General features: G+C 41.9%; 1 protein-coding gene across 7 annotated transcripts in view; it reads left to right on the forward strand.

Moving 5' to 3' along the window:
- Positions 1–13,455, forward strand: part of BNC2 (basonuclin zinc finger protein 2) — an 878,778-nt gene that overhangs the window by 528,136 nt on the left and 337,187 nt on the right. Inside the window, exon 1 of one of the 7 annotated variants that reach the window (XM_073636686.1) lies at positions 7,211–7,651. The exons of 5 other annotated variants lie outside the window; for them this stretch is intronic. In XM_073636686.1, coding sequence (XP_073492787.1) covers positions 7,649–7,651 — 3 coding nt within the window. In that variant the 5' untranslated portion in view covers positions 7,211–7,648. Of the gene's footprint in view, positions 1–7,210; positions 7,652–13,455 lie in introns of those variants that run through there. One more of the 7 variants, XM_073636703.1, reaches the window with a different exon arrangement.

Below are 13,455 nucleotides of genomic sequence, written 5' to 3' on the forward strand. Positions count from 1 at the left end.
AAGTAATATTTGACTGATTTCCACTCAGTAAAGTAAAATGCCATTGTTTGTTATAGGTTTCCACCCTTTGCTCTGTGATACCCCACTGACTTTTTTTTTTACTGTTATTGTTTTTACACATGTTTAAATACTTGTCTACCACTGTACGTTCATGAACAGGAAAGTGGGGGATGCTTATTTTTGCAAAGCCGTTTATAAATGGTACAGCAGAAATGACCATTGGGTGGCCAGTGTGCCTGTTAATTGCTGTGATCTGAACTGTCATCCAACAGCTCACATCACAGGCACAGAGTACAGAGCTGATTTGAGTGGCTCTGTACCCTATGGTTGCTGATATGACCGATAATAGCAATCACAAATGGAAACAGTACTATTATTTCCATTTAAGAGCCTGATCTGTTCCAGATCGCAGGCAGCGGAATAATGATGGTCCATCAAGTCTCTGTATGTGATCTGTATATTAACCCTTTCAGCTCCCCCTCCTCCCCTGTACATCTGATCCCCATCCTGTCTCTGCTTTTGTCCTGTATAACAACCCTTCATCTCCACATTGCTGCACATCTGCACATTAACCTCTTCATCTCCATCCTCCCACTGTATGTAACTTGTGCATTAACCTCCTCCCTGTGTCTATGACCTGTATAAGCAATGTCTAGTGCACTAATACCAAGCTCCATCTTCTAAGCCCCTCAACACCACCATGTTTCTAAGAGCCCATTCACACAGGGACGACTTGTCAGGCGACCTAGTCGCCTGACAAGTCGCCTCCCGTTCTGTACAATGGAACCGTTCTAATCGGAGCGACGCAAGTCGCTCCGACTTAGAAAAAGGTTCCTGTACGACTTTGGGGGCGACTTGGGGCGACTTGCATAGACTTCTATACAGAAGTCGTTTTGCAAGTCGCCACGGAAGTCGTTTGCAGGTCGCCTCGCTGAGGCGACCTGCAAGTCGTGTTGCCCCTGTGTGAATGGGCTCTTAATTTCCCCAAAAATTGTAGCAAAAAAATTTGATCACCTTGGGGTAACTTCATTTTTGGACTTTACATACTGTTAAAAACAGTTTTATTTCAAAGTTTTTTTTTTTATTTATATAGTAAGAAAAAAAATCTAGTGATTATTGAATTCCACCAAAAGAAAGCTCTTTAATAAGATGGTTACAGCACGGCTCTCCAGTTCTCCCACTCCTTTGGACACAACTCATTACAGATTGCTGTAAAGGGCCAATCACAGAGGCCCTTTATCATGTAATCAGCTATATCCAATCACAGCTGGTCACAGACTTGACAGTTATCTGCCAGGGCACAGTGTTCATTCTTTACACTGATTATCAGTGCCCTGATTATTAGTGCAGTCCCATCAGTGCCAATCAGTGCCTATTAGTACAGATCAGTGCAGCTTATCAGTGCCCATCAATGCCACCTATCAGTGCCCATCAGTGCTGCCTCATCAGTGCACATCAGTGCAGCCTCATCACTGCCCACCATTGCCCGTCAGTACAGCCTCATCAGTGTCCACCAGTGCCCATCAGTGCAGCCTCACCAGTGCCCATCAGTACAGCCTCATCAGTACCCACCAGTGCCCATCAGTGCATATTAGTACAGCCTCATCAATGCCTATCAGTGAAGAAGAAAAATTACTTATTTGCAAAATGTTATAACAGAGACTTATGCCGCGTACACACGATCGTGATTTTGGTCGGAAAAAGATATGACGGCTTTTGCGATGGGATTCCGCTCAAGCTTGGCTTGCATACACACGGTCACACAAAAGTTTGCTGAACTTTCGACCGTCAAGAACACGGTGATGTACAACACTACGACGAGCTGAGAAAATGAAGTTCAATGCTTCCGAGCATGCGTCAAATTGTTTCCGAGCATGCGTAGGAATTTTGCACGTCGGAATTGCTACAGACGATCGCATTTTCGGATAGGAACTTTTCCCGACTAAAAAATAGAGAACATGCTCCCAATCTTTTGCTATTCCGCCAGCAAAAGACAGATGGAGCATACACACGGTTACATTTTCCGACAAAAACCTCTCATTGGAGTTTTGCTGGTGGAATTTCCGATCGTGTGTACGCAGCATTAGAAAAACTTTTTTTTTTTTTTCAAACTTTTCAGGCATTTTTTGTTTGTTTAGCAAAAAATAAAAACCCAGTGGTGATTAAAAACCACCAAAAGAAAGCTCTATTTGTCACAAAACAATGATAAAAATTTTATTTGGGTACCATGTTGTATGACTGCGCAATTGTCATTCAAAGTGCCACAGCGCTGAAAGCTGAAAATTGGCCTGTTCTGGAAGGGGGTGAAAGTGCCTGGTATTGAAGTTGTTAATTGGTCAAAGCTTCTATGAGCTCTAGAGGCTGTGTGCACCATTATGCATTGATCTCCTAATGTTTGATTGTCTCATAAAACAAAATGTACTCATTTATTGAATTACACATGTTATCATCTGTACACATGCTGTGGTAGACATGAGAAGTCTATGAGAAGCAAGCAGTGGTTTATAGTCAACTTCTCATGAAGTAAAGTGTATAGACAGGCAGCAGTTCACTAATTAGCTTGTTTGATTATCTTGCTAATTAACACATTTTAATTAGCAGATGTTTCAGTGTCACTTGATTACAATGAAATGCAATTCAAAATGTATCTTGTGGCTGGCCATTTTGAATATTAATTAAAAGTTTCAAGCCACAATAAAAAAACAAAACTGATTTTCCACTGCTGATTACTCAGCAAAAACAAAATGAATTTAAAAATAAGTGTGTAGTCATATGTACTAAATGTGCTTACAATGTATCTAAAGCCAATCATTTTTTCTTTTCTTTTTTAAGTTTGGATAGTGTAAGGAAAAGTTAATGCCCAACTCTGGGAAAAGTAAACAATCCTCCACTGCAGTAGGCAAGGGTTAAATGCTCGTGTCTGTCTAGGGAATTGGAGGCGTACTTTTACTTACTTGAACCTCTGCTTTCCTGCTAGACAGCTTTCCCCTACACTCCAGCAATGGACTGTCACTTAGTGTCCTCACATCCAATGCAGGGCTATGGCCCCTGCATCGGTTTTGATAACTTCAGGATTACAGGAGAAAAAAAAGTCTAGCAGCAAATAGGAGCATGAGGGAGAGAAGGATCAGGTAAATGAAACAGCTTTACATGGTCCCCTAAACGTAAACAAGCAGTTAACCCTTTCAGTGCAGGTGCACTGCAAGGGAGGGATATTACCCTTCCCAGAGTTTAACTTTAAAGTGGTTCTAAACCAGGGGTCTCAAACTGGTGGCCCTCCAGCTGTTGCAAAACTACAAGTCCCATGAGGCATTGCAAGGCTGACAGTTACAAGCCTGACGCCCACAGGCAGAGGCATGATGGGGCTTGTAGTTTCCCAACAGCTGGAGGGCTGCCAGTTTGAGACCCCTGTTTTAAAGGCTCAAGGTTTGCATTCTGTACCTTCTGGGTACAGTCCCCCTTATTCTCATACTAGGGCAAAGAAGGCTGCTCCAGGTGAGGTAGGGAAGCCTGATGGATGGTGGGTGCACGCCTCGGCTCGCCTCCGGATTCAATGCACACAAAAAAAAGAATAGGCTGCATACCATAATATAATCCAAAATCTTTATTCCGACATCCCGAAGTGACACCACAAGCCCAGATGCCTGGTATGGTAGACGTGTTTCACACTACTATGAGTGCTAAATCATTACTCTGTCTACCATACCAGGCATCTGGGCTTGTGGTGTCACTTCTTGACTTGTGCCCCCTTATACTTACTTGTACTTAGCTGAGCCCAATCTTGATCCAGCGATGTGCATGTTGTCACCAAAACAAGTGTCTCCATTGAAAGATTTCTCCTTAATTCCTGTTCTGGTGACAACTCAAAATGTTTGAATTTTCTGTGTTTAAATATAAAATGTTTTCATGATGCAAAGAACGTTCTGGTGGACATCTGGATTGATACCTAGCTGGTCAGGATGATTGCCTGGTTAGTGAGCAAGTAGACCATCATATGTCACTTTAGTAACAGCTGGATAGGACAACAATTTAAAGTCAGGGTCTACAAAGATAAATCAATATCGGTGTTGTTTTGACTGTATCAATGTTACAGTATGTAATGCATTGCTTCATCTCATTTAATAAATAAATCAAATATATAAACGAAAGTTTGCTATTTCCTCAGTTTCAGTCTTAAAGAGAAATAGAAGTTGAGTAAGACAGCCCATAGATGATTCCATTTTCTTTTCTTTCACCACGGGTGGAGGAGGAAGGAAAATTGCTTGCCTCCCGCAGCACTATTGTGTTTTGCAGGTGGGGAGCATGGGAAGCCTTCCCTGCCGGCAGAACACAATGATTACTACTAGTGGCAGTAATAGCATGTAGATAAAATCTGACAGGCTAGTCGATCCATTGACTGACCGTAAGTCAGTCAAGACTTGTCTACAATTAGCCCACCCATACATGGATCGAATCTCAGCCAATCCCTGCTGAGCTGGCCGAATTTTGATCTATGTATGGCCAGCTTAATGTTTCGTTTGCAGGCTGATCAAAATAAATCGAACAGATTCCTCCATCCACAAACATTGTGTGGATAGACAAATTCCTTCCCCTCCAGGCTATTGTGTTCTAACAGCTACTATTGCTGGCTGTCAGAATACCCAAAAGGTGCACGCAGCTGTTTGATTGACAATTTTAAATCCAGCTCATTCGACAAAAGTCAATTGAGTGATTGACTCTTGGCGAGCCATCAGGGTCACTCACTGGGGTTGATTTACTAAAACTAGAGAGTGCAAAATTTGAAGCAGCTGTGCATGGTAGCCAATGAGCTTCGAACTTCAGCTTGTTCAATTAGGCTTTGACAATGAAACCTGGAAGACAATTGGTCTCTGCGCAGAGCTGCACCAGATTTTGCACTCTCCAGCTTTAGTAAATCAACCCTACTGTTAGAACTTAATTTGCTTCCTCTTAATACGTCAAAATTCTAACAGTGTTTGACCAGCTGAAACCTCCCTAATAGGAACACAGACAGAAACAAAAACATGATAGGGGTCCTAACCTATCACCACTCTATCCGAAGCAAAAAAAAAAGTAGAATTATATATATATATATATATATATATATATATATATATTATAGAATAAGGATCAGATATAATATATTTTTTTTTACAAAATGTTGTGAAAAATGTCTCGAAGTCCCAGGTCTTGCACCTCCACTGATGATACTACCTAGGCTCCTGGGATCAATCTCACTAATACACCTGACATTTCTAGTGAATCCCAACCATGACACTACCTACTTGGAGTTTGCATGTTCTCCCTGTGCTTGCATGAGTTTCCTCCGGGTACTCCGGTTTCCTCCCACACTCCAAAGACATGTTGATAGGATAAAGGGGTTCATGCTATGCTATGCATTAAGGTGAAAAAACACCTGGCAGTGACCAGCCCCACCCGTTTTACTTACCTGAGCCCTGGAACTTGTCCCACGGGGATGCACTGTCTTTCAACCCGGGGTTCTCAGCTCTTGATTGGATGGATTGATAGGAGCGCAGCCATTGGCTCCCGCTGCTGTCAACCAAATCCAATAACGCGGGCACTGGGGGGGCGGGCCCCGAGTCATACTATGGACGCCAAATGCTGGACTCGGGAGCGTGCCCCCAAGGTAGCCCCCTCGGGAGAGTGCTTCTCCTAGGGGGTTATCTAACCTGGGGAGGAGCCGCGAGACCTGCTGGGGGACCCCATAAGAGAACATTCGGAGCCACTCTGTGCAAAATGAGCTGCACAGTGGAAGTATGATATGTTTGTTATTTAAAAAAGAAAAAAGAATTCTTACAGTCACTTTAATTGGCTCCTGTCTAGTTTGGCCCTAATATGTGTATGTATGAATGTGAGTTAGGGACCTTAAATTGTGAGCTCCTTGAGGGCAGTGACTGATGTGAATGTACAATGTATATGTAAAGTGCTCAGAGCTGTCTTTAACGCAGGGCAAAAGGGGCAGCTGCCCCTGGCCCAGTCATTGTTGTGGGGTTCAAAGCAGTTGCCCCTTTGAGCCCGCACTGCCCGCAAATAGTTGATAAGTGGATCTGGGAGGGCACAAAAAAATGTTTGCCCAGGATCCAATCAATATTAAAGATGGCCCTGAAAGCGCTGCATAAATTGACAGCGCTATATAAGTACCTGGAAAAAAAAATATATGAAAGAAGCAGCTGGGCACAAGAGGGTTATGAGTGAAGATACTTTTCTAACCCATTATTAATCATTTAAAAACTTGTTATTTCAAACATTTAAAATCAGTATAGTAGAGAGGTTCAACAACGATATTCATATTTTTACATACAAATGGGTATCATTTTGTAGGTGACTTCCCCTATGAGTCCTAGACAACATTGTATTGCAGTTGCCTTACGAAAAGACACATTTGTGGAGCTGTACTTGTTTATTTTTTATTTTTTTAGGGGATTTTTTAAGAGGGGTGGGGAGAGTTTGTATTTTTTTACGTTTGTAAAACCTTTATTAAAAAAAATACTGTACATAAATAAATAAAATAAAATAAATATATTTATTGTTTTTCTTTATTCAAGGAGGGGTGTAAGAAAAAGAGTTGATCTTGCGTGTGAGTCGTTTGTTTGGCTCCAAGATGTTGGAGGAACATGTTAGAAAGGTTAAGATTGCTCATCAGCTGAGAAGAAAATGACTGATTCTTCCTCATCCTCTGCTTTCGCCCTGCGGACTGCTAGAACCGTAAACGGCGAAGTGACACAAGCAGTCACAAGCTTGTCACATTGCGAAGTCAGGTCACAAGGTTCGGGCAGAGAGCCGGAAGGTTTTTTTTTTTCCTTGTTGGAAGGTCTTCATTAGCTGTGGTGCCCACGAACACTTTCATCCGCATCTGTTCCTACAAACTTTGGAACGGTTGGCTTTCCCAGAAACAAGCGTCTTTTTTTTTTTTTTTTCTTCTTTCCCATCTGCACAGCACGGCAGGGACACGGGAAACAGGCTTGGGGGATATGGATCGATGTTCGAAACGTCCATTTCTCTCAGGTTAAACTAAGGCTATTGTATTGAGTAGAGATCCCAAGTCCCATGAATCTTTTATTGCCACTAGTAGATCATGGCCTTAAGGGAGGAGGGAGGTGAGGACGGAGCGTGTATCAGGGATGTATGTGTATATGCACATGATGGAGGAGGGGTGAGCACATTGAGGGAAGGGAGGGCTTAGGGGCAGTGAGGAGGGAGGGAGTGAGAGATGACTGAGACACTCAGGAACTATGAGAGGAACACTTCCCTTGGAAAAAATGACCATCCAACGTGAGTCTGATCCGCTGTGACAGTCACTTACAAGCATTTTTACGTTTTTTTTTTTTTTTTCTTTTTTTTTTGTTCCTTTAAACTTTGGCTGTTTTCTCGCAAGCCCAGACAATTAACAGCTGAAGAAAATATGACAGGACACACGCAAAAGAGGTTGGGAGATAGAGGGAAAGGAATGCACCAGAGCCGAGAAAGCTGACTTTGACTCAGTCAGAGAATATTTTTTTTTTTTTTGTTGGTGTCGTCCCTCTCCCTTCTTAATGTATTTATTATTTTTTCTTTTTTTTTGCACTGTGTACGAAGTCCAGAAGTGAGATCTGTTAACTGTTCCACACTGACTGAGAGGCCAGAGCAGCTCATGGTACTGTATGTTACCACTAATACTCCCTTCATATCTTCTTACATATTCTATTCATTTTGTGGGAGGGGGAGGGCTATGGCATGAAAGGGAAAGGCGCGCTATTGGTCTCTTTGCAATTTCCTTAACCCTCTTTCCACTGCAGTGGCATATTAATCTTGGGTGAGAGTAAAAAAAAAAGGGGGGCTTATTATTTCTGTTTCTAGATATTCTGACAGCTCCAAAGAATTTTATAGGCATATTAATGCGTAGTATGTTGGCCAGGTAGGGGAAGGTGTTAAAATGGCTTATTACGGCAAACTCCAAAATCAGATGTTTGACAGTGCCCATGAATACTGTGTAGGTAGCAGTGATTTAACCACTTAATCGTTGCTACAACTAGCGGAGTAATTCCAAGCTGATGCTGGAAAAGCAATTTTAGGGTTGCAGAAAGGAAGCTTTGTTCTCAAAAATTGCATTATCCTGAACATTTGACACATTACTGCTCAACTTGCTTTCGTCGAGTCAGATCAGTTATCTGATCACAACATATATTCTCCATTCTGAACTCTTACCGCTTCTATGCTCTCATGTTTGGAAAACTTTAACGCCTGATTATGACCTGATATAAAGAAGATGAATTGCTCCATATGCACTGCGTTCACATGCCTTCTTCTCTTTCCTAAAGGGCTCCTTTAGCTCAAAGGGTCTTCAAAGTAATCCCATCCCTTTTCAACTTAGCTAGAGAACTCTTTTTATTTTGTAGCTGATTATGAAGTGGACAGTCAGAAAATGCTTGATCTGGAACTGTACAATAAGTTTTTTTTTTTTTTCAATAAGTTACATGTGGTTAAGGTGACTGAGTTCTCTGAGCAATCGGCCAAGCTGTGACTGTCACCAGGAAAATACGGGACACTCTGCTGTCCTCCAAGGGACCATGCTGTAGGTTTAATAGAAGTCCTACAGAAAGCAGTTAGGGCTTATGAGGGACTGTAAAGCAGCGGTCATCGCTCACCACTAAAACCAATTTACAGGAGAAAAGCCTATAATCATAGTTACAATTGTTGTAACATTTTATACTGGTTTCTTTTTCGAACTGTCTCAGACTGACCAACACAAATATTATTTATGAAGTATCCTAACAACCATTGGAATATTATTTTATTAAAAATATTGTGTATTGTTTATGCTATAAAGCGCTGCTCAAACTGCCAGGTCTATATAAATCCTCTATTATAATAAGTATATATATATATATATATATATATATATATATATATATATATATATATATATATATATATATATATATATATATATATATATATGCTTATTTATTCATATTTATATTTTTTTGTAACATGGATTTTTTATGATACATTAACCATAATACATGCAAAAATAGTATGATATATTATTATTAATAATAATAATAATAATAATAATAAAATGGAAGTTTAATAAACATATTTTTTTAATGACAGAAATGTATTAGGCACCATGGAAGAGGTAATACTGGGGTTAATTTACTAAGACTGGAGCGTGCAAAATCTGGTGCAGCTCTGCATAGAAACCAATCAGCTTCCAGGATTTTTATTGTCAAAGCTTAAAGGGTAACCCCACTTTCATGGGGAAAAACAAATAGAAAATAAAGAAATAATAATTAATAATAATATAGCGTGCACAATTGCGATACAGGTCCTTTTGTAATTGAAATTGTAATTAAAATGACCTTTCCTTTTCAATTTCTAGCCACTGTAAATTTCTACATATGCAATGCAATATGGCTACCTGGAGTTGTTCTGTATACAGAATGTGTACTGACCACTCCCCAGAAACATAATTTCCTGCTTGTGTGATTGGCTCACCAATTTTCCCAGAAGTCTGCCTAAGATACAAGTCCCCTGCAACAAAAATGTCAAACAAAAATGTGGCGGCTGGTGCCTTAAAAATTTTGGGGGCGCAAACGAATTAAAAAATTCTGAAAAATACTGAAACAAAAACATCAATTGCAGCCACTGTGCCCATCATATGCAGACAACTGTGCCCCATCAGTTGCTGCCTCTGTGCCCATAATATGCAGCCACTGTGCCCAGCAAATGCAGCCAACTGTGCCCCATCATTCGCTGCCTCTGTGTAAATAATATGCAGCCACTGTGCCCCGCCCGCCCACCTGCTGTCTGTCCGGCACTTACCCCATTGTGGTGGCAGGTCAGGCAGCAAGCTGTGGCTGATGGCTCCTGTGTCCTCCGTGCATCTCTTCTTCCTGTTCTGTTAGGTGGCCAATGGGATCGCCTCTGCCTTCAGCCAATCAGGTGACCGGTATTAGTTCCGCGCCTCATGATTGGCGGAGAGGCGGTTCAGTGTTAGCAAAGCAAATATTAATTTGCTTTGCTAACACACCTGGTTGGACTGCGAGCGCAATGCTGTGAGCTCGCAGTGCACCTTTTTTGAAGCCTATTAGAGTCTATGGCTCTAATCAGGTGCTTCAAAAACACCCCCCCTCCGCCGCTGTAATTCATGTGCCTGGCATCTGAAAAGGGCCGGATGCCTGAATAGGGGGTGGCTACAGCGGCCGTGGATAGATTCATGCAATGCATGAATCTATCCATTGTACATACAGGGGGTGGCTGGAGAGAGAGGGCATCACCCGTGTGCCCTTAATGGTTGCACCGCCACTGATAGGAACTTGTCTAAAGGGATGCAGGCCCAGCAGCTTCCTCATTAGTGCCCTGCAGCTGCCACAGCTGACCACTCCCATTAGACCCACTCAGTGCAGAGGCACAGACAAACACACAGGGATAACAGGACAGATCTGTACAGGGTTTTTTGACACTGGAGATAGTGTCATGCATTTAACTGCATCATGTGTTTACAGAAAATGTCTTTCTATTATTCTGTTAGTATTCTAAAATATATATATTTTCCATCCAGACTTATTTCAACTTTTAGGCCCCTTTCACACAGACGGACCGATCGGGTCCGTCTGTCAGTTTTTCAGACAGATCCGATTGGACTATCCATAGCTCTCTATGGAGCGACAGATGTCAGCAGACATGTGTCCGCTGACACCCACTGGCAACTGATCCGGGCTGCTAGAAACAGACAGATGGGGACCTGTTCTCTATCCATCTGGCAGATCTGATCGAATGACAATCACATGGAAGTGGACAGGCAGTCCGTTTCCATCCAATCGCCCCATAGAGAGGAGCGGGCTGTGTCTGTGTTCGCTCTGCATAGTCGAGCGACCACGGACCTGTTAATCACCTGCTCATCGGAGATCAACGGACAGGTCCCTCTATGGGCAGGCGGATCACCCTATTGGAGTCCTCCCCGTCTGCAAGGGGCCTTAGGCTGAACTCCAGCAAAGCCATTTTTAAATATTTGCTTTGCAGAAATAAATAACCTCTAAACATGAATGCTCCATGTGTGGGGATGCTGTTGTGTTATGTAAAACTTAGTTTCATTCATCTACTTCCAGTGTTGCAAGTAACAGATCCTTCTCAGTTATGATAGCAGGTCGCTCTCACTCCACTTCATCTATTCACATAACACATTGGGGTTGATTTACTAAAGGCAGAGACTGTGCACTTTGCAAGAGCAGTTGCTCCAGATCTTGGTAAATGAGCAGAAGCTCTGCTGACTTCTATCATCCAATCATGTGCAAGCAAAAATGCTGCTTTTATATTTTTCTTGCACGTGATTGGGTATTCTTTGCAACGTGAACATTTACCTCATTCACTAAGCTTTGTAGCAACTGCAACTGTCTGTTTCCCTTTAGTAAATCAACCCCTATGTCATCTTTTTACAGAATACAAGGTGTTCTGTGATTGGACGAGAGGAGATCATGACATTTATCCACCTCTCCTCTTGTCCAGTCACAGAGTGCCCGGTATTCTGTGAAAAGAAAACAAAACGTGTGCATTGAGGAGGTCGGGTGTTAGTGACCTCCTATCCTTCACTGTATGCACTGTATGAGAGCCAGAACTTTAACCGCTTCCCGACCGCCTCACGCAGATATACTGCGGCAGAAGGGCACGTACAGGCAGATTAACATACTTGTACGTTGCCCTTTAGGAGTTAGCTTTTGGGGATATTTATTATAGCAAAAAGTAAAAAAATAATGTGTTTTTTTCAAAATTGTTGCTATTTTTTTGTTTATAGCGCAAAAAATAAAAACAACAGAGATGATCAAATACCACCAAAAGAAAGCTCTATTTGTGGGGAAAAAAGGACGCCAATTTTGTTTGGGAGCCACGTGGCACAACCGTGCAATTGTCAGTTAAAGCGACGCAGTGCCGAATCGCAAAAAGTGCTCTGGTCTTTGGCCAGCCAAATGGTCCGGGGCTTAAGTGGTTAAAGTGGTTGTAAACCTCAGACATGAAATATGAAAAAAAATATCACTCTATAGTGTGTACTTGTCTCAATTAAGAGCACTAAGTTTCATTTCTGTCTGCTGCTTCATTCCTCTGCTATCAGCATGAGTCACTTCTGACAAGTTTTCCTGACACCAAGAGAAAAATGGTGACGGGGAGGAACCTCCAGCTGATGGACAGCCTCAGCTCTGTTCCTGTGTGCTGTGTGAAGGGGGGTGTGTCTCTTCCCTCCAATCCGCTCTCAGAGTTCTCCTCACTGAGCTGTGCAGAGTGTAACTTCAGCTCTCTGTCCCCTTTTTCCTGAACTCTCAGAAAAGCTTAAGAATTCAGCACTTTGAATGGATGTAGAGAAGAAATGGCTGCACATAAACATGTACAACTTACATAGGAGGATTTGTTTCATCTCTGTGTATCACCTGAGACCAGTCACTTCACTGGGTATATGGAAGGGTTTACAACAACTTTAAGTTTCAGCATCAGAGGTTCAACGCTAACACCAGGTGTGCTGCCCCAACGGGGCATAGAATTGATATAGACTGTTTTCCTAACCATTTTCTATGGACGTTTTCTATTTAGTTCACATGCTGCCATCTAGTGACCATTTGTGGTAATGCACTTGTTTTCTCAAGTTTATTTTCCCTTATGTTATGACACACTTCCTTTGTATGTAATGCCCCACCCTTCTTTCCGTGTTTGTACTTTGCGTGTCATGGATGCAGCTACAAGCCACATGTAGCAGGGCACATGTATTCTGCATTCTAAGCTACAGACAATAACATCTTTTGGCCGCATAAATACTACCACCTATTCATCTGTTTGTATCCTGTCATCTGCTGTAACCTGATGTTCAGAATAAGCATCTTGTGGATGGAATCGGTATTTGGTGAGTTCAAACTATCTGATGAGGATTGTCTTCAGTGATTATATCTTATACAGGCCAGGCATAGAGGTCTCACAAGGGATAGTCGCTTCACAACAATCGGAGTCAGAATACTAGGGATGAGTGAAGATTTCTCTATAACGCAGCAGCATCCCCAAATGTAGAACACCCATCATTAGAGGTGATTTATTTTTACAAAACAAATATGTAAAAATTGTTTTTTTTTTTTTTTTTCCTGGAGCATTTAGTACATCATTATCAATAGTCCAATGGAAGGAGTACTACTAATTAATGAGACTGTACACAGCATCTGGAAACACTTAAAGAGGAACTCCAGATATGTTTTTTCATTGCATAGTTACATTGGTTCAGCTGGAAACACTTAAAGCTGAACTCCAGTGTATTTTTTCATTTTTTATTGCATAGTTACATGGGAAGGGTAATGGGGTGCTAGGAGTTGTGATTTGGAAGGATTTGTGCTAGGAGGGGGGATTTGGGGGGTTTGTGCTAGAAGAGGTGATATGGTGGAGAGGGGAGGGGATTTGTGCCAGGAGGGATAATTTTTAGAGGGG

The sequence above is a fragment of the Aquarana catesbeiana genome, linkage group LG01, assembly GCF_042186555.1.
Source record: "Aquarana catesbeiana isolate 2022-GZ linkage group LG01, ASM4218655v1, whole genome shotgun sequence".
NCBI lineage: Eukaryota > Metazoa > Chordata > Amphibia > Anura > Ranidae > Aquarana > Aquarana catesbeiana.